Raw genomic sequence first — 24,957 nt, forward strand, 5'->3', positions numbered from 1 at the left:
GGCCTCAGGCCTCACCTTGGTGGGATGGATTATCAGGGCGGTACCCAGCCCTGGTTCTGGTTCTGGTCCCAGTCGGTCCTGGGGGGTACGCTAATGCTAGCAGCTATGTTTCCGTCACGTCTGTAGTTCTTTCTCTCCGGTTGTCAGATCGGATCTGTTTGTCGCAGCCAATCACAAAGGTCCTCTGTGCTATTTGTGTATGTTCTTGAGAACGGGCGTGGCAGAAAGCCCCTCCCCTTACAGTTCTTCGACCGGGACACACCCAGGCACGCCGCCCTGCCCTCGGTCTCTGTGCAGACCCAGCGAACATCCTGAAGCCCATTCTGGATCGTTCACATCCTTCTGGAGCGCTAACCCCCCCGGCTCCTTCCTGGTACTCTGGGGGCGGGACAATGAATCCGAAATGGGCGTGTGCTTCAGGCGGACGTCCGCTGGGTCCCGGTTTGACGTTTGGCATGTTCAATCTACCGGGTACAAAGAACTGATGAAGGACAGCGAGGAAGAGGAGGCTGGTAGCTCCGCCTACTCACTGCCTCGCATCATCTGAAGGAGGAATGACAGCGTAGCCGTTACTCATCCCACCCCACGTTGACGTGAATGGGTCTGCTTCAGAGGGCGGGGCCATGGCTCAGCGCCTGAAGGCAGGGCTCCGCCCCCTGCTTTCACGGCGACTCAAACAGAAAGCTGGGTTTTCTCGTGTGGAGGATGAAGCGGATCTTCTGTTGTAAAATGGATGCCTGATGCACGGAGGTCAGGCCTGTTCATAGCCTGCAAGACGAGGGAAAGGGATCGCTCAGGTAAGACGTCCTTAGCTTTTACTAGCGTTCTCGTAGACGACGTCGGAGGCGAGCGACCGCTGCTTCTTCTTCTGCCACATCAGCAGGACGCACTGATGGATGAACACGAACTGCTCCTGCAGAGAAGAAGAGACGTCCTGTCAGCTGGCGTGCGGCTAGCAGCACAGCTAGGCTAACGGCGCCTGAGAACGTGAGTAATCTTCCTCGTTACATGATGATGATGGTGATGCAGGAGAATCAAATGTTTTAGTTCTGACGTTTGACCAGGTGTTCCCTCAGGTGAGACATGCTAACTTAGCTGACGTGTTAGCTAACAGATGTAATGGTTCTCTTTGATCTACTTGAATGTGTTATGGAAGCGGTTTCTGTTGGTCCACCTGGATGTGGGCTCACCTCCGTCTGGACCATGGACAGGCGGTGTGAACGCATGTCTGACACCGTCCCCAGGACGTCCACGAACTCGTGTTCTCTGATGTGCTGCATCAGCCGGTCCAGAGCGATGAAGGTCCCCGTCCTCCCGACACCGGCGCTGAGCCACAAACACAGGAGAGACACCCCCCCCCCCCCCCGTTCAAGGCACGTTACAGGAGGAGCAGGGAGAGACACAACCCAGCTGGACCCACGAGAGCTTCCTTTAACAGGAAGAACCCTTGGACAGAACCTAATTCGAGCATAGCATGAATGCTCATTCAGACCGGGCCGGTGACACGCTGTAGCACACCAAGCTAATAACGAGCAGCTCCGGCGTGTCCTCCTGACCTGCAGTGGACCACGACGGGCCCCCTGGTCCTGTTGGCCTGCTGGCGGACAATGAGGACAAACTGCAGGATGCTTTCAATGGCGTTGACGGTGGGAACGCCGTGATCCGGCCAAGACGTGTAATTCAGGTGGAGGACGTCCTGCGACTCGTCAGCCTGCAGGGGGAGACAAACATCAGACATTTGACGTGGACCCCCTCCTGTGGTACCGATGCTGACGGGTCCTCACATATCCTAGTCGGAACTTCCTGATGATCCACTCTGGAGACTCCGAGTCGGACAGCATCTCCACGCTGACCTCTCCGTAGGTCACGGGCTCATCGGAGAACGGCCAGTAGTGATCGCACTTTACCTGGAGGGAGGCGGCGAGCAGGAAATAGTGAGAAACCTCATCACAGGTAATCCTGTTCACATGTTCCGCTTGGAAATCTAGAAGAAGCTGCACTGTTGGTTATTTTAACAGAAAATCCGTAACAGCCGAACGTGACGGCGTTACGGTGACAGCGTTACGGCGTTAAAGTGGCGGCGTTACGGCATGTCAGCCCAACGTGACGGCGTTACGGTGACAGCGTTACGGCGTGTCAGCCCAACGTGGCGGCGTTACGGCGTTAAGGTGACGTGTGACGGCGTTAAGGTGACGGCGTTACGGTGACGGCGTTACGGTGACGGCGTTACGGTGACGGCGTTACGGTGACAGCGTTACGGTGACCGCGTTACGGTGACAGCGTTACGGCGTTAAGGTGACGGCATTACGGCGTGTCAGCCCAACGTGACGGCGTTACGGTGACGGCATTACGGCGTGTCAGCCCAACGTGACGGCGTTACGGTGACAGCGTTACGGCGTTAAGGTGACGGCATTACGGCGTGTCAGCCCAACGTGACGGCGTTACGGTGACGCCGTTACGGTGACAGCGTTACGGCGTGTCAGCCCAGCGTGACAGCGTTACGGTGACAGCATTACGGCGTGTCAGCCCAGCGTGGCGGCTCACCCTCCGGCGCTCATTGCACTGCGTCAGCATCACGATGAGGGGCGACCTCTGCTGCAGGACCATCTTCCAGAAGTCGTTCCGGGTTTCTGGCAGCGGCCCCTGGGTGGCGATGTACTCGTCAGCGTGTTTGTAGCCCTGACGGAACAACGACTATATTAAACGGGTCAGCTCGAGTATCACAAGTACCCGCACAAGTACCGTGGGGTCGGCGGCGTGGCGCTCACAGGTACGTAGTTGGCATTGATGTAGTCTGAACCTTCGTCGTCGTGCATCGAGATCAGCTTCACCCGACTGAAGTCATCTGGAGGGGAGATAATAAAACGCTGCTCCCAATTGGCTGTCTGGTTTGACCCACAATGCTTTGCTGTCAGTGACTCACAAGGGAGGATGTTAGTGTATCTGTTCTTGGGCCTGTTGACTGGCAGGTCCGCCGCCTGGTGGCTCAGATCCAGACCGACGCTCTTCAGCTCCTGAAACACGTCCACGCCGTGCTTTTATTGTGAAGGCCTGAGCAACACGCTAACACTGAGCCCATGTCCACGCCGTGCTTTTATTGTGAAGGCCTGAGCAACACGCTAACACTGAGCCCATGTCCACGCCGTGCTTTTATTGTGAAGGCCTGAGCAACAAGCTAACACTGAGCCCATGTTCATGTGTATAAAAACATGTTCTACTTCACTTTCACAGAGTGGCTGACAGACAAGGGCTCCAGCAATACTTCAACCTGTGAGTACTTCTACTTCAACATGTGAGTACTTCTACCTCAAACTGCAGAGAGAACTTGTAGGCCGAGTCTTTGCTCATGTCTTTGAAGTAGCCATCGAAGTCGTCCAGCTGCACCGGACTGAAACGAGATCGGATCGGATCGATTATCTGTGATCAATAGAGAGAAACGTTCAACAGCCGGACGGACGAGTTTCTCCTCGTTACCTTGCCAGCTTCCGTTTCTTCAGGGCTGTCTTGCTCCTGTAAAACACAAAGGCAAAGGTCATCACGGTGACGGCCGTCCAATCAGAACCGCGCTGAGCCACAGATGTTTGGGTTGGACCGATGAAGGTTTTTATCCACACGCGTGTAGCATGTTCTTTAGACCACAACGTGGTCGCTCTCCTCACAGAGAACACAGAAACATTCCCAGGCCGAATATTCCTTTTAGCCAGTCTGGAACCAGTTCATCGGTCGAGCCCCAACCTTCCAAACCGATGATGACATCACGGCGGTTTTACGTTCACCTCCACATCAGACATGCACGGCTCTAACATCTGGAGTCTAAAGGAAGCAACGGCCAAGCTACGATCTGAAAGACAGCATGCCCGGTGCAAGGCTGGCGTTAGCATCATGCTACATCCAACATGCTAGGAGACACTAGAGTCCAACCACAGACGGAGCATTGTGCAAGGTCAACTCGAGAACCGTCGTCTGATGACTTCCTGTTAGCATCATGCTACATCCAACATGCTAGGAGACACTAGAGTCCAACCACAGACGGAGCATTGTGCAAGGTCAACTCGAGAACCGTCGTCTGATGACTTCCTGTTGCTACATGCTGCTAGGCGAGGCCAGTGGTTCAAAGGCAACGTTTACAATAGTCACTGGATGAAAGGTTTCATCTCTGGTGGGAAATAGCATCACCAGAAAGGACAGCCAATCAGCATTGAGATTCTGCTGACATCACACAAACAGTCAGCGAACAGTTGGGTTGGCTTTGGGTTCGTTGTGAATGAAACACTCAAGATTCTGTTTCTTCCCATGAAAGCCAAGAAAGAGGAGGCGCTGGTCTTCCTACAGGTCTTCAGAGCCCAATGAAATGTGCAGCAACAGGGAAGGCAATCTGGACCCCGAGAAATCTGGATTGATTTAACCCGAAGGTACCAAAGCGGAGTATTTAGTGCCAACAAAAACACTCAAACCTGGACCTTTCCTTCATTAAGGAATTAATTCAACTTCACTGCCATTCTGGCATTCCACAAGGCTCAGTACTTGGTCACCTACGTTTTTCTGAAAGGTCTGTATTTCACTTATAATATAATTATTTATGGAACCATAATTAGTACATTTAAACTATGGAGCAAGAAACAACAGCAATAATCAATTCAGCAACTACCTAAGATCTTCACTCAAAGGAGGAAGTCTGGTGACTTAGTTACCACAACCAACCGGACTAGCAGCAATGAAGCTAACAATGCTATATAGCATAAATCAATCAGCTTGAGGTCTCTGTCTTTTCCTGGGATTTGTTGACAGGCAAATCTTCAGATTACCCTGACTGCAAACAGAGGCAACACCTGTCTGTGGTTGTCTGGAGACAGGTGCAGTGCTTTGGGACGTTTAGCGCCTACTTACCAAGGATTCATATAAAAAGCCAAAAGATAGTCAGTCCAGAGGCAGGATGGCAGGAGGGTAAGGAAGGCAAAGAGGCTTCTTCGCCTGAGGGGGTTCAAATAAAAGTCAGAAGAAAGGGAAGAGCAGACACCAGGTGGCGATAGAGACAGAGCACGGCTTCACATTGAACGCATCAGGAGCCAGCTGTTGTCTCCGGAAGACAACGCCAGCCCGTCCCCCGCCGCCCTGATTCATCCAGCCTGTGACCTCATCATCTGCCCCCTCCCACAATGCACCTTCATGGAGAAGACCGGACCATGTGACGTGAATGACAGCTGCTGGTTATGACATCACTGATGCAGGGTCAGTGAAACGAGTGTCCAAACGTCAAAGGAAAGAATCACTTCAAAGGAAAAGCTGCAGAGTGAAAAATATTTATAAATGTTTATCTGCATCAGTGGTGACATCATCACCCACACACACACACACAGAGATAGACACACGCACACACACACAGAGATATAGACACACGCACACACACACACACAGAGATAGACACACACACACACACACACACACACACACACAGATAGACACAGACACACACACAGAGATAGACACACACACACACACACAGCAGCTGATGGAGCGTTGCCTTCGCTGACGGTCTTTCATCTTTTATATTCGTCTTTAACTCAAAATGATGTCACAAACATCCAGAATCTAACTCCACCCACAAACACATGTTGTCCCTTTGAACTGAGATGAAGACTTTAACTTCATCACCACCATACTCTTCATCATCATCGTCATCATCACTGGCGCTGGTGAACCCGGTCTGTAGCTCCATGTTTCAACCCTGACGTGACCGCTGTCCAATCAGGTGTTAAGGTGTGTCTTAGGATAAAAGACCAAAAGGGGAGGAGCCTACCAGTTATAAGGGAGCTTCCCGTCTCTTTCAAATGAAGCAAAGTTGACGAACGTCTCTGCGCCGCATTCCCTGAAACAAAAACCCCCAACGGACGTGAGATGGGGGAATGCTGGGGGGGGGGGGGGGGGTTGGGGGGGGGGGGGTACCTCGTCATCTGAAGGTGTTTCTTCCGGAGAACCAGCAGGAACAGAACCAGCAGGCTGAGGAGGAGGATGCTGAGGACGGCCAGCGCCGAGATGGCCGCTACGCTTGGGTTCATCTCTTTACCTGCACACAGACGATGACATCACCAACAAAGGTCACGTACCTGCCCTAAGAGGCCCTCCTACTGAAGGGTTTTAATGTGAAACGTCAACAGGAAGTGTTCACTTTGGTGATGGTGTTATATTTCAATCAACTTGTTGATGATGTCATGAAGCGGTTTAAAACGCAGTGTCCTTTTAAGTAAAGTTTTATTTAAAAAAGATATGCCATAAAAAACCTTCAGAGCTTGCGAAGAGGAGAGTCTCTAGAGACTGGGAGGACTGACTAGAAGAGGAGAGTCTCTAGAGACTGGGAGGACTGACCAGAAGAGGAGAGTCTCTAGAGACTGGGAGGACTGACTAGAAGAGGAGAGTCTCTAGAGACTGGGAGGACTGACTAGAAGAGGAGAGTCTCTAGAGACTGGGAGGACTGACTAGAAGAGGAGAGTCTCTAGAGACACCGGGAGGGCTGACCAGAAGAGGAGAGTCTCTAGAGACTGGGAGGACTGACTAGAAGAGGAGAGTCTCTAGAGACACCGGGAGGGCTGACCAGAAGAGGAGAGTCTCTAGAGACTGGGAGGACTGACTAGAAGAGGAGAGTCTCTAGAGACTGGGAGGACTGACTAGAAGAGGAGAGTCTCTAGAGACACCGGGAGGGCTGACCAGAAGAGGAGAGTCTCTAGAGACTGGGAGGACTGACTAGAAGAGGAGAGTCTCTAGAGACACTGGAGGAATGAATGAATGGATGAATGGATGACAGTATTCAGCGTGGTTTTCACTCTCAGTGAACGGGTTAGCATCTGGGCGCTGACTCGGCGCCACCTACTGGTGGTGGTGATGGTGATGTGGGCGGGCTTGCTGGGGGTGCTGTAGCTGAAGCTGGTGATGGTGCAGTTGTAGGAGGACGAGGCCCTCAGGCCAGACACCGTCACCAGGTGAGCGCCGGTTGTCTGAGGCTCCGGCGCCTGAAAGACACGGAAGAGGTAAAACACCTTCAGACAAAACTGAGGGTTCTCCTCAAGCCTTATGTCATCATAACACACAATCCCATTGGTCTGCTGGGAGGAAGGGCGAGGAAGAGGAGGGTCAGTGGACATTCAACGTCCTGCTTGTCTGTCTGCCGGGAACCACGGGGGTTCACCGTACCTTCAGCTCCTTGCTGGGTGCGTTGGGCTTACAGAGGACCTGGTGGTAGTCCGCCACGCCCTCCTCTGTCCACAGCAGAGTCACGGAGGAGGGCGTGGCGTTGACAGCGTACAGGGACCTGGGTGGGGCCGGCTCTGTGGGAACAGGTGGAGAAAAGGTACAAATCAGTTTTCACTGAAAAGAGGAAGAAGAAGGGATTCAGTTTCATTTCAGGGTGGAGCAGCAGAACCCAGACAGAGACCAGGAAGGAAACAGGAAGAGACCAGGGAAGGGACCAGGAAGGAAACAGGAAGAGACCAGGAAGGGACCAGGAAGGAAACAGAAAGAGACCAGGAAGGGACCAGGAAGGAAACAGGAAGAGACCAGTGAGGGACCAGGAAGGAAACGGGAAAAGAGTCTGTGTCTGTCTGACTTTGTTTCTGTCTGTCTCTGTGTGCTGACCCAGTTTGATGATGCTGGGGGTGGAGGTGTTCCTGCTGCGTTCGGTGCAGGCCGTCACCGTCAGGTTGTAGATGTCACCTGGAGGGAGGGGAAGGCTGGCCTGCATCACGCTCCGAGTCACCTGACAGCCAGACAGGAAACAGTCACTGCGAGCCCACAGGTGAGGGCGGAACCTCTGCGATCTGCGTCGATCAGCATTGAGGCTTGGCCGGACGGAACGTGAGTGTCTCTGAAGAGTGTCGATAAACACACACACACACACACACTCACGTGGATGGAGTAGGTCCTCTCCGGTCCTTTCCTGCCGACCGCCAGCACCTGCCAGTGCAGCATCCTGGAGTGTGATAGGTCGATGAAGAGCTCGCCGTACGTCCAGCGAACGTAGAGGACGCCGTGGGAATAATCCACCAATGAGATGTGAGGAGCTTCAGGTGCTGAGGCAGACATGAATGCGTTAATGAAGCTCCACCCCCCCCAACGCACACCGAGAACGCTAGCTGCTCCGAGATTCAGGGTGGGACGCAGCGCTGTGGACATGATCTCTGCTGCCCGGTAACTACAGGACAAGAGTCAGGGTTAGCTCAATGAGGACAGGACGGTAGGAGCCCAATGAGGACAGGACGGTAGGAGCCCAATGAGGACAGGACGGTAGGAGCCCAATGAGGACAGGACGGTAGGAGCTCAATGAGGACAGGACGGTAGGAGCCCAATGAGGACAGGACGGTAGGAGCCCAATGAGGACAGGACGGTAGGAACCCAATGAGGACAGGACGGTAGGAGCCCAATGAGGACAGGACGGTAGGTTCAGGCCAGTAACATCCTGTCCCCTGTCCCCTGTCCAGGCCTGGTGAGCTGCCGTCACCCTCATGCCACCCAAATCTACGTTATCTTTGCATGCGTTGCACGAACGCAGCAGCTATTTCCTGGTGCTGAATGCTAACGCTAACACAGATACAGATTTATATTTATTTACAGTATTAAATGCGAACGTTCATGTTGGTACATTTACAGGTATTTACAGGTATTGGATGCTAATGCTAACACCGCTGCATTTCCATTTACTTGCAGCATTGAATGCTAATCAATACCTGGCTGCATGTGAGGAAACAGAAGCAGCTCTCAGCGTGACGTCACCTTTGTCGTACCTGTAATGAAGCTGACGGTGGAGGTGTCGCAGCAGCTCAGAGGTGGGTCGCCCCATGTCACCATGGAGACACGGAAATTATAATACCAGGCCGGCAGCAGGTCTGTCACTCGCTGAGAGGAAAGGCACAAGAATTCCTTCCAACCATAAAGTGATTGATCATCACAGCGTATTTACTGAGAATAAAGCTGCAGTATGTTCAGAATAATTACAAGTCAAGTATTAGAAAACAATCCAATACTTAGAAAGAAGTCAAGTACGTATTGCTACGATGATAAGCCGTGCTCATGCAGTGCTAAATACATGCTAATCCGAATGCTATCAGTTTCACCACTGAGGCGATGAAGGAGGCCGTGGCAGCGATCTCGTAGTAGGTGGTCCACTCTGAGGCCAGGGTGACCGGGTTGAAGAAGAAGGTCTGCAGGACGTACTTCCTGAAGGCCACGTGGTACGCCCGCTGCCAGCTCAGGACGACCGCCGTCGGGCTCACAGGGTAAATGGCGAGCTCACGCACGCCCGTGGGTTCTGATACGTGAACGCACACACACACAGTACAGATACAATGCAAACATACCTTATTTAGAGTGTTACTAGGATGTGAGTGGGTTGTTGTTGTTATTAGGAGGTTGTAGTTAGGGTGTTATTACAGTGTTATATTAGTATGTGTTTAGGGTGTTATTACGGTGTTATAGTAGTATGTGTTTAGAGTGTTATTACAGTGTTATATTAGTATGTGTTTAGGGTATTATTACAGTGTTATATTAGTATGTGTTTAAGGTGTTATTACAGTGTTATAGTAGTATGTGTTTAGGGTGTTATTACAGTGTTATAGTAGTATGTGTTAGGGTGTTATTATGGCGGTTTTAGTACGGTATTTTTAGGGTGTTATTATGGTGTTTTTAGGGTGTTATTATGGTGGTTTTAGGGTGTTATTATGGTGGTTTTAGGGTGTTATTATGGTGTTTTAGGGTGTTATTATGGTGGTTTTAGTACGGTGTTTTTAGGGTGTTATTATGGTGTTTTTAGGGTGTTATTATGGTGGTTTTAGGGTGTTATTATGGTGTTTTAGGGTGTTATTATGGTGGTTTTAGGGTGTTATTATGGTGGTTTTAGGGTGTTATTATGGTGTTTTAGGGTGTTATTATGGTGTTTTTAGGGTGTTCTTATGGTGTTTTAGGGTGTTATTATGGTGGTTTTAGTACGGTGTTTTTAGGGTGTTCTTGTGGACTAATACGTATTCTCCTGTGTTTACTCCTCAAGCCTCAGAACCTGAAGTGGCTGATGTGTTGCCCACCTATGTCGATAATGACGGGTCCTGAAGGAGGACTGATCAGGGGTCCGTTGGTGTGATAGACCACCACTCGGTACTGAGCACCCGGGGTCAGCTTGGAGATGATGTCACTCGTTGAGTTTTCCTACAGCAATGTCAAAAGAAAAAGAGACCACCGTGAAAAGAACGAGTCTTTAGGAGACAATATTTTCATCAGAAACCTAATTCACCGGATAATATTTCTACAAAAAGTCACAATATTTTGATGATGGAATCTTAAACTATATCGGACGCCGGTCGTCAGCAGGAGGATGTTAGCGGTGACGTTACCTCGCCACAGTACGTGTTCTCCATCCTCTGGCTGAGGCTCGGCCGGAGGCACGTCGTAGAAACCACAGACACCAGGCTGCCGGCGTGGTTCTCGGAGGACGGCGCCCAGGAGACGGCGGCGGTGCTGGAGTCCAGCAGTCTGACACTGACGGCCAGCGGACGCTCCCGGAGCTCCAGGAGGAGCTCGCCGCCGGGACCTGGAAGGATTGGTGTTTGTATAGGAAGGTGAATAATGTATGCTGCTGATAATAGAGATATTATTAATAATTAATATTTAATAATAACAATAGTAGCAATACCATAATATAGTCAAACAGAATGAAATAACAGCAGTAATAATCAAGAAGGATAAATAGTCTTCCTGTTTGGACTTGCCATTCCATTCCCGCCACATAATCTAATATGTAATAATATAATAACATGTACTAAGAATAATGACAATAATAATTTATATAATATTAATAATATAGTAATGAAAATAATATAACAATGGTGATAATAGAATTACTATCGTAATAATATAATAATAAAAATTATCTATAAATGATTTATATATAAACTTTTCCACTACTACTACTAGTAGGACTACTACCACTACTGCTACCACTAGTAAGAATACTACAAATAGTACTACTGCTACTGCTATTACAATGGTGAGTACCATTGCTAGTTCTACTACTACTGTTACTCCTAAAACCAATCCCACTACTACGACTACCGGTACGACTGGTATTACTGGTACTGCTTCCACGTACTGAGGTAGAAGCTGAAGCCGGTACCGGCGCTGCTCTCTCGGGCCTCACAGTCTCCAGAAGAACTCCGAGTGGCGACCTGGACTCGGTACGTCCCCGGCCCCGTTAACTCGGTGAAGAACTCGCGAGTGTTCTCGTCCACGGTGGCAGTTTCTGAGGAGTTACCTGAGAAACAGGAGAGGAGACGTGAGTCTGGACAGAGGTCAGTGAAGCCCCGCCTCTCTTGTGACACACCCCCTTTACCGTCTCTGTAGACGTAGACGCTAAAGCCGTCGTAGCTGGTCGGGGGTTTTGGCGGCCACCAGCGCAGCTCCAGCAGGATGGGGGGCAGTTTGGTGGGCAGGACCTGGGCCTCGGAGGGGAGACCCATAGCAGACCCGGGTTCGTTGGAGTCCTCGTACTCGGACACCACGCCATTCACAAACCGGTCCTCCCCGTCAGCGACAGACGGGTCGGTCGGCTGCAGCCAGTAGCTCTGCCTCGTCTGGTTGTCCCATAGGGGGAGGGGGGGAGCCATCACCTCGGAGGCGTTAGTCGCCTCCCCTTCCTCCCTGGCTCTCCGAGAGGCTCGCCAGTTCTCCTCGCCCTCCTCCGAAGGGACGGTGAAGGCAGCTACACCCGGCACTACCCTCCTGCGCAGGTGGGTGACCTTATGGGAAATGTTGAGGGGGGGGTAGGGAACTGTGGCAAACAAACAGGAAGTAAATAAGAAAATAATCAATGATTATTGATTCAATCATTAAAATTCAGATTAACCTTGTGTTACCTTTAAAACACATTTCCATTCACAAAAATGTCCGCCTGTCCTTTATCCATTTGTAAATGTCTACATCTTTCAGGTGACTCATCCCCTGTCCAATCACAACGCTCCGTCTCTCATCGTCACTTTCACCAAACGTGAACGCCGCCAGACTCGTTTGACCTTGACCGGCACGCGGATGTGATGTCTCACCTGTGCGGTGGTGCAGCGGTGCATGTGTGATGTCACTCCGTGTCACGAGCACGGTCCGGTACGCCGTGGCCTCAGAGATCAGCTGGAAGGTGACGTTGCGGTAGCACGTCCCCGGTAGCCAGTGTTTGAACACCGTCTTACCCTGGGAGAAGTCTGCTGAAAGGAGCATAGACTCAAACACCTGATGATGACATCACATCACGACAGGAAGTGTGCTCTGGTGGCTCCTGACTACACCTGTGTGTTACTCAGCGTTCATTGCGTGTTCTTAGACCTCCGGACGGAACCGTTCAGGGCGTCTACCTTTGTACAGCATCCATCTCCGCTGCTCTCCCTCGCTGTAGCTGATGTTCACTCTGCTGAAGACGTTCCCAGCCGGAGCCTGGATGACAAACACGACGCCGGTCTCTGGCGACGCCTTGTAGTCAGAAATGTGAGCCATGAGGACAGGAAGAGGTTCTGAGGCAGGAGACACAGGAACCATTGACAAAAAGGACATACATTTCGTGTCCAGCGGTGAACAGATCAATAACTGAACCAACAATCGGTACTTCAAATGATCGGCTCTTACTTGTGAGAACGGACACAGTCCTGATGGGTCTGGACCAGCTCTGTCCCAGTTTGACCAGGAGTCCCACCGAGTAGCAGAGCCCATGAAACGAGGTGTTGAACAGAACCGGATCGCTGGTGTTGTGGAACTGGGCCAGGATCAGACGTGGTTCTCCAAAAACCTGAGCCGCGTATTCTGTCACGTTCTCCTGCAGGTCTGAAGGTTCCAGCGTCGCCATGATCAAACCACCGTCGCTGACGGATGCCTGGAATGCCGACACGCTCTGAAACAGGAAGACAAAACCCTCCAGTTCCTGCCAATGCCAAAATAAGAGCGCTCACTTTGCAGAGAAGCCCAGCCCGACGCTCGAGCGTATCCCCAGACAAAAACACGACACATAACAGTTCGACTAGAGTGCGTGGGTACACAAGCCGCTCAAGGGGACCCTTCAGCTCTCTTTCCCGGGCCACCCTGACAGGAGTCTTGCCAGTGGCTTCGTGCACTGCGGTGTTAAGGGCCAGGTGAGACTCAGGAAGCCACTTGTCCCAATCCTGGTGATGGGTTCCAGGTAGAAGTTAGGGATTCCCCAGCGTGTAAAGATCTCCCTTTCCAAGATCTTGCAGACTTTGGGTGTCTTTGCGTCTTTCGTAGCAATAAGTTCAACCCGTCTGCTGCAGTGGTCGACCGCCACCCTCCGTATGGAGTTCCGGTCTCTATTGAGAGGAAACGGGGCCCGTGGCGTCCACTCCAATCATCTCCCGGGGGCTTTGGCTTCAGTGGTCTGGAGGAGACCAGCTGGTTTTTGGTCGGGACTTTTTGTACTGCTGGCAGGTACTGCATATGCCGAAATGGCTCCTGACATCTTTACGGACTGAAGAACCTTCAGCAGGGTCTTCATGCTGCCAAGATGCCCACAAATGGGAGATTTTGGTAGTACGCCAGGAACTGTTGCACCAACGCAGCAGGCACTCCCAGTTGATAGCTGTGACCCCCATGTTTGGACGGTACCCCTCTGTAGCACACACCTTGCTGGAGCTGAAGGTGGACTGGGTTGATCTGTGGATGGACTGATCTCTTGGAGAGTGCCTCGCCCGAGGCCTGCCGGTGGATCGCGGGGTGCAGTGCCCACGGTGGAGCGGTTGGTCAAAGTGGACTCACTGGTCGAAAGAGACTGGAGTAAGACCAAGGACTACTGGAGCCGGGTCCACAGGGGGCACCCACTAAAAAGGGCTGGCAAGAAAATGGACCAAGGACCAAGTCAAACAGTAATCCAGAGTGAATCCAGGAGAAACTCAACGATTGAAAGATGTGGTTCACCTGGACCCGGTCCTTTAAACTCCACGGATTGTTTTCATACTTCTTTTTCTACAAAAGTCATTTTCATTCCTTCTCCTCCTCCTCCTCCAGGGCCCCTCCCCCTCTGTGGGGGAGGGGCCCTGGAGGTTTCTGCTGGTTTTATCTGTTCTTCTCTGAGCTCTGATAAGACTGACGGAGCCTCGAGTCCGTAGGTCCGACGTGGAGGAATAAATGGACCTTTATTTCAAACATCCTGGTGCATGCTGGGATATCCCAGAGGATCTGCTGGAGGAACGATTGTTGTAGTTGGATTCCTCTGCTAAAACTCTACTGTCTCCTTGTCCTCTGAGGGGTCGCCACAGCAACGCGACCGTCTCCACTTCACCCTGTCCTTTGCATCGTCCTCTCCAACACCAGCCACTCTCATGTCCTCCCTCGCTACGTCCATGTCTCCTCTCCTGGGTCGTCCTCTAGTCCTGTTCCCTGACAGTTCCATCCTCAGCATCCTTCTACTGATATCGTCCCCGTCTCTCCTCTGGACATGTCCAAACCATCAAAGTCTGGTCTCTCTGACGTTGTCTCCAAAACGTCTAACCTTCACTGTCCCTCTTGTCTCATTACTAATCCTGTCCAACCTGGTCACTCCCAAGGAGAACCTCAGCATTCGGCAGGACCCCCCCCCCCCTCCTTTTTAACCATGCTGGGGGGGGGGGGGGGTGTTCTGCTATAAAACCATAATAATGATACCAGTGCTCACGTGATGAAGATCAGCTGATGGTTTATGGGGTGTGATGGAGGACCTGAACGAACCCCCCCCCCCCCGCTTCACATACACCCGTGTACAAATACATCAAATATTAGTAGTATTAACGGTACATTGTGTGTGTGTGCGCGTGCATGATGCTGACCCACTTTCCGCGGAGCTGCTTGCTGCCGCACTAACCGGAACACCCGGGCCTGCCCCCCCACCCCCACCCCCGGGCTCTTACCTGGGCGGCCCACAGCAGCAGCAGCGGCGTGAACATGGTGTCGCGCTTTCCGCTCTCCGTCTGCTGCGCATCCAAACAATGGCGAGCCTTCTGCTGCACGGAGCGCGCAGCCGCGCGCACGCGCTCCGATCGCTTCCGCTCCCCAGTCCTAACTGCGCTTCATCTTCATCTTCGTCATCACCGTCACGTTGCACCGCCGCTCGAACCGGGCCCGGTGGGTTTCAGATGACGCGGGACGGCTCCGGCGTGCACGCGCAGGAGGTCGGAGTCTGTCCGCGGGATGGAGCGCTGCTGCGCGGCGTCGCCCCGCCCCGCGCGCGCTCCGGAGGCTGCGTGGACACTCCCCCCCCCCCCCTGCACCATCCTCAGGTACTCATGATACTGCTGGTACTCCAGGTACTCCTGGTACTCCTACCCCACTACACTACATCTCTCTGGTAAGAGTTTTCAGATTGATCAATAAAGTATAAACATGTAATTGTCTCAGTAAAGGGGAACTAAATATGAGTATTAGTATTAGCGATAGCTAACGTTACTTGGTTCGGGTCAGGGTCACCAACGCTCACTGGAGGCGGGACCATGGGCAGCGGACCGGATCCAGGGACACAGCGTCCACAGCAAGGACCAGGCGGGGCTGTGCTGCTGGGGAATGACATCACACTGATAAGCCCCGCCCTGGACTTGGTGAGGACGATGCAAAGGACAGGGTGAAGTGGAGACGGTCGTGTTGCTGTGGCGACCCCTCAGGGGACAAGAAGATGCTACTTTAACACTTTACACAACAAACACGGTAACAAAACAACTTTATCTTTGGGTACATTTACAAACAAACAACAACATGAAAGGAAACCCTTAGATCTAAGGAGCAACACGTTTGATCTCGTCAGTCCACCTTAAAACTGAACGAAGCAGGAAGCAGCTGTGATGTCACCGTCCTGTGATGTCACCGTCCTGTGATGTCATTGCGGTTTGTTTTAGCTTCTTTTAGAGTTTCTTTGATGTCAGCCAGACCCGTTACCAAAGGAGTCCCTTATTCCTGTCCTCTCAGGACGTCCTCCAGGACGGACGGATGGACGTCGGCAGCCTTCAGGCTCTGAGACAGTCTCTGGACCGTGGCCGTCCGTCCTTCACGCCGTCTCCACAGGACGAGACCAGCCAGAGCGGCGCCATGACAACTGAGAGCGTGATCGGACCGGCAGCGGAACACAGCCTCCGCAGGCAGACCCAGATCCAGCAGGACCACCTCCCACTGGGCCCCGAGACCAGAGGCCAGCCGGGACAGGTCCCGGTCCGAGGGAACCTTCCGGAGAACCGAGTCAGGGAGTCGGCAGACGTCTGGGGAGACACGGGTCCAAAGGGGACCAAACCAATGCTGAAAGTCAGAATTCAGATTTGAATGGAACGCAGTGATGTTTGAAAGACAAATCCATTTATAGACAACGCCACGCCCAGTGGGCGTGTACCACCGGGTCGATACAAGTGGGCGTGCACCAGTAGGAGTGTCCTGTGTGGGTCGGTGAGGGGAGGGTCTTTTTTTCTGCATTCTGAAAACATGTCAACCTGGTTACCCCCTCCTACAGGACTAACATGGGTAAATCATCTTTTTACAATACTGCCCCCTAAGGGTGGAACTGTTTGACTCCTGCCCTCAAAACATGCACCTCTTTGGCCTCCTTCAAAACGGCCCTAAAAATACACCTTTCAGGGGGACAGAAACGGAGATAGTCATCACGACTCTCTCCGGATCAAACCCCCCCCCCCCCCTTTTTTTTTGTCCACCTATGTTGTACATATTATGTGTCTTTGTAATTTATTGTTATTTTGCATCAATTGAGTAATTTAATATTTGTTTCATTTGTATTTTATTTGTACTGATAAATGTCGATGATTTATGTACGAAGGACTTTCAACGGAAACAAGCCCGCAAGGGCTTTTTAGAAATGCTCCTCTTAGACAGGATGTCTGACTGTACTTGTACTGTAATACATGCTACTGTGTGACTGTAGTTGTACTGTAATACATGCTACTGTGTGACTGTACTTGTACTGTAATACATGCTACTGTGTGACTGTACTTGTACTCTAACATTCTATCTAATAAATATATTCATCATCATCATGCTGGAACAGCTGTTTGTTTCAGGTCATGGTAAAACAGGAAAGGGCGGAGTCTAGTAATTACCATGTTTGATGACATCTGTCCTGCTGTGTGTGTCTGTGTTGTCTGGTGTGTGTCTGGTGTGTGTCTGGTGTGTGTCTGTTGTGTCTGATGTGTGTCTGTGTTGTGTGTCTGTGGTGTGTGTCTGTTGTGTGTCTGGTGTGTGTCTGTGTTGTGTGTCTGTGGTGTGTGTCTGTTTGGTGTGTGTCTGTTGTGTGTCTGGTGTGTGTCTGTGTTGTGTGTCTGTGGTGTGTGTCTGTGGTGTGTGTCTGTTTGGTGTGTGTCTGTTGTGTGTCTGGTGTGTGTCTGTGTTGTGTGTCTGTGTTGTCTGGTGTGTGTCTGTTGTGTGTCTGTTGTGTGTCTGGTGTGTGTCTGTGTTGTGTGTCTGTGTTGTCTGGTGTGTGTCTGTTGTGTGTCTGGCGTGTGTCTGTTGTGTCTGATGTGTGTCTGTGGTGTGTGTCTGTTTGGTGTGTGTCTGTTGTGTGTCTGTTGTGTGTCTGTGGTGTGTGTCTGTTGTGTGTCTGGTGTGTGTCTGTTGTGTCTGATGTGTGTCTGTTGTGTGTCTGGTGTGTGTCTGTGTTGTGTGTCTGTGGTGTGTGTCTGTTTGGTGTGTGTCTGTAGCTTTAACACAGCTAAGCTGCAGGACAAGATTGCTGGAGAGGAGGAAGAGGAGGAGGCTGTAAACTCCTCCTCCGCCTGTCCTGTTTATATAATTAAACTAAATAAACAAGGTAGCTTATTTATTTATCTGTTTACGGCTTTTCTAGTTTCATAGGAATGTTCAAATGTTAAACTGCCTCATTGTTAGGATGTAATATTCACAGTTTTATGTTTGTTTATTTTTGTTGGCTTCTAGAACGGGGCGTTCCCCTCTGGTCCCCTCCAGTTCCGGGTTTAATGGAGTCACGTGATGAGGGTCAGCCTATCAGGGACTGGTTGCTGGTTACTGGTTCTGAACCACAGTAAAACTAGTTTAACTAGCTTCACCATCACTACACGCAGAGAAACACACCTGTCCCGCTTTTAAGCCCCGCCCCTCATCCATTTGGTAGCTTTTTTCGTTAGAAACCAGACCCGGACTCTTTTACAGGTGGACTCCGGCTGATCACCTGTTGGACCGGGTCCGGGCTGTGTCCGGAGCTCCAGCACCAGTTGGTCTCTGACCCAGCCGAACTCATCCAGAGAGCGGAGGAACGAGTCGAAGGCCCGGGGCCCGCGGCTCGGCAGGAGGGCCAGCAGCTTCAGACATTTGTGCCTGTTCGTCGGCTGAGACTCGATGTCCTCCACCTGGCTCTCCGTCAAGATGTCGTCCTGGTACAGGAGCGGAACGATGCTGTCGCTGACCAGCAGCTGCCCGGACAGGTCCAGCCGGTGCGCCCGCAGCAGCGCTCTGTGAGCCGGCTCCATCCGGTTCGTGCTAGCTCACAGTTAGCCGCTAGCGGTCACCGCGGTGTTTACGGTCCCGGGCACGTCGCTCAATGTGTCCGACTAGAAACTCTCAAGCGGAACCTTGTGGTTGTAATCGAAGCCACACATCGATCAGTAATGAATGAGTTAATAAAGAACCAGCACCACGAGCCCACATTTTATCGGAACATGTTACCAGAACTGTTTTTGGATCGGTTCAAAACGCTCCGGAAGCCTTTTCAACGGGTTCTTTTTTTTTTTTTTTTATATATATAAACTTTATTCCGTTAATAGCCAAAGCAGCGGCCTCCAGGGCAGCTGTGACGTCATGCTCGAATCAAGACCGTTGTCCATTTATTTAAATTATATTTCATTCTATTTGAGCCGGTGAAGAATAAACCCTGAAACGGAGAGAACTTTCTACGGGGTTCGTTTTCCTGTTCACATTCAAATTATGCACAATTAAATCAACAGCTGCTGAAGTAATGTAATTGATTACTGATCATGATTTATTGTTGTTATAAGTGATTGAGAGGAATTCTCCAGCAGGACCTTCTCCTGGTATTGATTGGGAATCGGTTTTGTGGTTTTGTGATGTAAACTAAAGTAAACACGTCATTAACAGACTGGTATTCGTTAAGCAAAGCTTTATTTATGTCACACGCACACAGAGACACACAACTTGCTGTTTGTGCAACGTGTTTACAAAATCTACCAGAAAACAGGATCAGTAATAAATACTTTATTCAATCGGACCGGGAGGAGGCGCTCAGGCAACACACAGCTGCGGTTCTGGTCCAGCTCCAATTACAAGTTCGGCAATAATTTAAGATGATTTCCATTTCAGGTGCACTGAAGAGGCCCCGCCCCTCAATGATCAACCCCCTCATCACACCTGTCCCGGTTACCTGAGTGACCACATCATGGCTTTAAAGCGGGCTCCTGTAGAACCTGGTCTTGGTGAACCCAAAATGAGTCAGAAAATCCAGCTAAGAGTGAGTAGAAGGCTGCCATGTTGGGTTAGCTTTAGCTTTAGCTTCGAGCTAAAGCAGGTTCTGTTTCCACCCTGAGTGAGCTAGCGCTGCAGCTAGCTAGCCAACCTGAGCCTCTGTAGCTTAAAGATAACCTGGGCGTGGCTAACAAGAGGCTAATGTTGCTAACAACAATAACATGATCCACCCATCTGTTGGCAGGACTGTCAGGACTACGAAACGGGTCTCTGCAGAACCTGGAGGACTGACCGAGGCCCGGAACAGAACCTACTAAATGCTGCTGCCGGTCCAAATGCCAGCAGAACCAGGCTCGGGGACCTCAGGGATGGATCAGCGGGCCGGGTCAAAGTCCGCCCGGCGCCCCGGAGGGGTCAGTCTGACTGAACGGGACAACAACTGGGGGGCGCACGTTTGTGTCCCATTGGCTGAGACATGTCAACACAGCAGCCAATCAGAGTTCCCTGTGTGGAGGGACGGACACGCTTACCTCTCAGGTAACCTCCCAGTTTAAAGCCCCTCCCATCAGACAACGATTTGTCTTTGATCTTCTGTTTGGAATCTGCTGACTCTTACTTTGAAGTATGAATGTTTCTGGAAAGTTGAAGAAGACTCCTTAATAAAAATACAAGATGAAGATGATGATGAGATCAAACGGCCTTTTCACTGCTGCTAGACTTTTGTCAACACTGTTCGAAACAGAAGAAGGGGTTCTGCAGGGGACCGGGTTCTGAAGAGGACCGGGTTCTGCAGGGGACTGGGCTCTGAAGGGGACTGGGTTCTGCAGGGGACTGGGTTCTGAAGGGGACCGGGTTCTGCAGGGGACTGGGTTCTGCAGGGGACTGGGTTCTGCAGGGGACTGGGTTCTGCAGGGGACCGGGTTCTGAAGGGGACCGGGTTCTGCAGGGGACCGGGTTCTGCAGGGAACCGGGTTCTGAAGGGGACCGGGTTCTGCAGGGGACTGTGTTCTGACCCGATCGCGTGTCAGCGTGTGCTGGATTGATACCTTCCAGTTCCTAATCAATACATGAAAAGTTGATCGACTGGAATCCAGGTGGTCCGTTTCAGGACTGACCGGTCCCGGTACCGGCTGGGGACACGTCCATCATCTTGAGGAGCAAAGCATGCTGGGAGTGGTCCGAGTCGCTACACGTGGTAGGTGTAGTCCGCCAGGTAGTCCTTCAGTCTGTCGGGCAGCGGCAGGTCCCGGACCCGCCCCGTCGTTCTGTTGATGGCGACCCGGCAGAGGTGCTGCAGCGGCGGCGCGGCGGCGTACGCGGGTCTGGTGAGCAGCAGCTTCACCGTGCCGTTGGGCGCCGCCGCCGAGGGCGCCGCGCCGGACAGCTGGACGTAGTGGTCCACCAGGCGGACCACGCTGTCAAACTGCTTCAGCTTGGGCTTCACCAGAACCACAGAGTCCAGCTTGAACTTGCCGCGTTGGTACTCGATGCGCAGGTTGGTGGGACCCGCCGAGGTCACGGCGGAGATGGTGAACAGGAAGTCCCTCTGGGAGCTGTCCCGGACCAGGAAGGTCCCCTCCGACGAGTCCTGGAGGATCCCTTTGGCCTCGTTAGCAGTCAGACCGCCCCAGTACCAGCCTGCCAAGGACAGAGTCCACGGTTAGCGGGAGCTAGCGTAGCATCGGCGCCGGAGACGAGGAAGAGGAGGAAGACGAGTGTATCAGCAGCGTCCCGCAGCATCGTTAGCCAACGGGACGCCGGATTGCTGCGGGACGCCGGAATACTGCGGGACGCCGGATTGCTGCGGGACGCCGGATTGCTGCGGGACGCCGGAATACTACGGGACGCCGGATTGCTGCGGGACGCCGGATTGCTGCGGGACGCCGGAATACTGCGGGACGCCAGATTGCTGCGGGACGCCGGATTACTGCGGGACGCCGGATTGCTGCGGGACGCCGGATTGCTGCGGGACGCCAGATTGCTGCGGGACGCCGGATTGCTGCGGGACGCCGGATTGCCGCGGGACGCTGTTATTAACACTGAGGGACTTTTGCAAGGAGGCGGGGGCCCCAGCGGAGCAAGAGCTCCGCCCACACACACACCTGTGTTTTTCAGGTCCTTCATGGCTGAGGCGATCCGGTTCTCGTCTGATTCCACCGCCCTGGATGTGTCGTCAGCTCGTCTGCTGCTCTCTACGGCTTCCGTGGACTCGGACGACTGGCAGGTCATTGGACGGACGACGGTCATGGGGCGGGGTCACAGCAGCCGGACAGGTGAAGGACGATGCCGGACCGGTCCTGGAATGACAGATCCATTAAACCTCAAGGTCGTCCTGGAACTTCGTATCAGACCGGACTCGAACCGGACTCGTACCCGACTCGTACCGGACTCATATCGGACTCGTACCCGACTCATATCAGACTCGTACCCGACTCATATCGGACTCGAACCCGACTCATATCAGACTCGTACCCGACTCGTATCGGACTCGAACCCGACTCGTATCGGACTCGAACCCGACTCGTATTGGGCTGCCTTTCTTTACTGCCTGATTAAACAGTCACTGAGCAGCCAACGGGCAGACTCGTTGGGTGGACCTGGTCCCTGGAGGGACCCGGTCCCAGAACCGTTTTTCATGCTCCCTGCTGGATGTATGGGATGGGGTTCATGGCTGGATCCCGAAGCGGGTCCATGGTCCTGGTCCGGAACCAGAGGCTCCCCTGAACTGGAATAAACGCGTAGTAACAACGGTGACGTCAGCCTTCTGACGTCATTAGATGTCGGTTCCACACGCGCGACAACACAGGTTCGTCAAAGGCCCTCCGCAGGTAGAGGACAGGTACACCAATGGCAGGACAATAAACGCACCTGAGGCGCTCAGAGCTAGCAGCTAGCAGTTAGCCGTTAGCGGCGGCGGCTTCCCTCCATGTTCCTCTTCATCGGTCCGTGAGATTATCCTCCTCCGTCCGTCAGTCACTGTGCGGCGGACAGACCGAGTCCACCGAGCCGCCCGAGAACCGACTGAGAACCGACATCACCGTAAACACAAAGACGCGTTTCCAGGAACTTTCCAGGAATACGGTCACGTGACGCGGAGAGAGAGGAGCGATTTAAGGTGGACCGCGTTATTACCAGCCGTCTGTCTGTCTGTCTGTCTCTCTCTCTGTGTGTCTGCCTGTGTGTCTATCTCTCTCTGTCTGTCTCTCTCTCTCTCTCTCTCTCGCTCTCTTGTTGTTGTTTATATTTTCTTCTCCTGGCACATTTAGGGCAGAAGAAGCTTCTGGGCAGTGGCTCCGTGGGTTGGGTCGTGCAGGTGTGTTGAAGGCGTTACTTCTCCGAGTCAGCAGGTGGCGCTGTGTGTGGTAGCTTCTACCCGACGGCAGTGAGGACCCTGAATGCGGCAAAGGGTTGATTTAAATGATTGTATATACCGGTACTCTTGTCACTTTCCTTTTTTTAATCATCTTTTCTCTTCTGTGGATGAGTGAATGTTTGCTACCGGGGATTGTATCATGTCATTTTAATCCCGTTGGACAAGATTCATATTCGAAGAGTCCTCCCAGTCACCAGGTGGCGCTGTCGGTGGTCGCTCACCGGGAGACGAAGAAGGGTTAACGCGGGTTGTTTGGATGTTAGCAGGAGCGTTGCTAGCTTAATCCGCACGGTGATCCCGTTTAACGGTCACCGGTTACAGACAGTCGGTGAGTATAATCGGTAAATTAACGTCGTCTTTCCACGCGGTGTAATGAAGTTATAAACTCCGCCTCGGAGTGTAACGTTTGTATTTCAGTCATTTATTACGTCACCGTTTCTGTGAGTGAAGCTAATCTTTATTGATTTGTTAAATTCACAACAAACAAAGCAATCATTTATATGATCAATCAAATCACGTATTAAATAAAAATAAAAGTAGAAAGAAGCGGAGACTTTTAGCCTGTTTGCAGCTGATCGATGGTCTTTCTGGTAAACCTGATCGATGGTTGAATTGATGACGCCGGAGCGTGTTTGCTCCTGCAGACCGACCAGCATGGAGTCCACGGAGAACAGGTTCGCGCACCTGCTGCAGCCAATCAGAGAGCTCACCAAGAACTGGGACGTGGACGTGGCGTCGGAGCTCAACGACTACCTGGAGGAGGTGAGGAGGAGGAGGAGGAGGAGGGGGAGGAGGAGACGTGCTTTTAACTCTGTGTGTGTGTGTGTGTGTGTGTGTGTGTGTGTGTGTGTGCGTGCGTGCAGCTGGACGAGATGTGCATCACCTTCGATGGGGGGAACATCAGGCTGAACTTTGCAGAAGCAGCTCTATTGATCCAGGGATCAGCCTGCATCTACAGCAAGAAGGTCGGTGAAGGTCACGCTGACCGTCTGCTTCTCTCTGACCGTCTGCTTCTCTCTGACCGTCTGCTCCTCTCTGACCGTCTGCTTCTCTCTGACCGTCTGCTCCTCTCTGACCGTCTGCTCCTCTGACCGTCTGCTCCTCTGACCGTCTGCTCCTCTCTGACCGTCTGCTTCTCTCTGACCGTCTGCTCCTCTGACCGTCTGCTCCTCGCTGACCGTCTGCTCCTCTGACCGTCTGCTTCTCTCTGACCGTCTGCTCCTCGCTGACCGTCTGCTCCTCTGGCCGTCTGCTTCAGGTGGAGCTGCTGCACAGCCTGGTCTACCAGACTCTGGAGTACATCAACGACAAACACAAGAAGTAGGCCCCGCCCCCCGCCCCGCCCCCCCAGGTGTGTTGATGATTGACGGCTTGACGTGATGCTGCTTGTCCCTCGCTAGACGCGACAAGCGCTCAGCGGCAGAGGACGATGGACTCGGACCAGTGGACAGATGTGAAGCTGATGATGCTACGGTGAGACGTCCCGGTGATGATGTCACCATGTGAGGGACACGCGTCCCGGTGATGATGTCACCGTGTGAGGGACACGCGTCCCGGTGATGATGTCATGAAGAGTGACGGATGTGTCGTCTTCAGTTGTGTCCGCCGGACCTGGACATCTCCGAGGACTCCCAGTGGACAGACGCCGACACGGTTAGTTTGGACCGTCTGATCAGACGGGCAGGTTCTGTCTGTCTCTCTTGGACCTGTCTCACTATCTTGGACCTGTCTCACCCTCAGACGGCTACGGTGACCCCCCTCCCTCCCGAGTCTCTGATTCCCTCTGAGAGCAGAGAGATCAAGCTTCCTCTCATCAGGTGAGTCGGACCCGGATCCGGACCCGGACCCGGGTCGGCTCTGGTCTCACTGATCATCTGTCCCTCAGTGAGAACGGTGAGGTCCTCTACAGCCAGAAGGACTTCAGGATCAACGCGTTCCTCCCAGGAGACAAAGGCATGATCGTCCTCAGGCTGGGACCAGCGTCCTCCAGGCTGCTGCTGGACGGACCCCCTTCAGGGAGACCAGGTGCTCCAGGATCCAGATCATGAGAGGCGTGGTTGCTTCTCGTCTAATAACGGCAATGATTGTGTTACTGATGCAGAGGACAAGAGGGGCGGAGCCTCAGAGGAGACGCCGAAGCGCCGTGACGGAGACCAGGGTCA

General features: G+C 52.5%; 4 protein-coding genes across 4 annotated transcripts in view; 1 reads left to right on the top strand and 3 right to left on the bottom strand.

Moving 5' to 3' along the window:
• Positions 1-808: 808 nt before the first annotated feature.
• ptpro (protein tyrosine phosphatase receptor type O) lies at positions 809-14,945 on the bottom strand. The gene is given in 26 exon segments (XM_068755230.1): positions 809-913; positions 1,191-1,326; positions 1,557-1,768; positions 1,770-1,907; positions 2,545-2,679; positions 2,769-2,845; positions 2,924-3,014; positions 3,307-3,388; positions 3,475-3,510; positions 4,888-4,971; positions 5,798-5,866; positions 5,944-6,064; positions 6,866-7,004; positions 7,186-7,319; positions 7,627-7,747; positions 7,897-8,060; positions 8,772-8,883; positions 9,102-9,295; positions 10,065-10,185; positions 10,371-10,567; positions 11,126-11,287; positions 11,366-11,803; positions 12,075-12,227; positions 12,378-12,533; positions 12,646-12,907; positions 14,910-14,945. Coding segments are annotated over 26 exon segments (3,675 nt in total).
• A 756-nt stretch (positions 14,946-15,701) lies between these two features.
• On the bottom strand, positions 15,702-18,473 carry cradd (CASP2 and RIPK1 domain containing adaptor with death domain). Its single transcript, XM_068755070.1, has 2 exons — positions 18,176-18,473; positions 15,702-16,244 (listed from the first exon to the last, which is right to left on the bottom strand). Exons 1-2 carry the CDS (start codon positions 18,471-18,473, stop codon positions 15,940-15,942), a joined length of 603 nt encoding a protein of 200 aa, XP_068611171.1. The 3' UTR covers positions 15,702-15,939.
• Positions 18,474-20,608: 2,135 nt separating this feature from the next.
• Positions 20,609-21,707, bottom strand: socs2 (suppressor of cytokine signaling 2). Its single transcript, XM_068755071.1, has 2 exons — positions 21,525-21,707; positions 20,609-21,060 (listed from the first exon to the last, which is right to left on the bottom strand). Exons 1-2 carry the CDS (start codon positions 21,667-21,669, stop codon positions 20,609-20,611), a joined length of 597 nt encoding a protein of 198 aa, XP_068611172.1. The 5' UTR covers positions 21,670-21,707.
• A 1,571-nt stretch (positions 21,708-23,278) lies between these two features.
• The window catches only part of ncaph2 (non-SMC condensin II complex, subunit H2), a 4,225-nt gene continuing 2,546 nt past the window's right edge, over positions 23,279-24,957 (top strand). Inside the window, exons 1-8 of the mRNA XM_068755516.1 lie at positions 23,279-23,557; positions 23,659-23,760; positions 24,054-24,115; positions 24,196-24,268; positions 24,392-24,448; positions 24,536-24,612; positions 24,681-24,822; positions 24,897-24,953. Of these exons, the coding sequence (XP_068611617.1) occupies positions 23,399-23,557; positions 23,659-23,760; positions 24,054-24,115; positions 24,196-24,268; positions 24,392-24,448; positions 24,536-24,612; positions 24,681-24,822; positions 24,897-24,953 (729 nt within the window). The 5' untranslated portion in view covers positions 23,279-23,398. The remainder of the gene's footprint in view (positions 23,558-23,658; positions 23,761-24,053; positions 24,116-24,195; positions 24,269-24,391; positions 24,449-24,535; positions 24,613-24,680; positions 24,823-24,896; positions 24,954-24,957) is intronic.

Source organism: Brachionichthys hirsutus, chromosome 22, assembly GCF_040956055.1.
Source record: "Brachionichthys hirsutus isolate HB-005 chromosome 22, CSIRO-AGI_Bhir_v1, whole genome shotgun sequence".
NCBI lineage: Eukaryota > Metazoa > Chordata > Actinopteri > Lophiiformes > Brachionichthyidae > Brachionichthys > Brachionichthys hirsutus.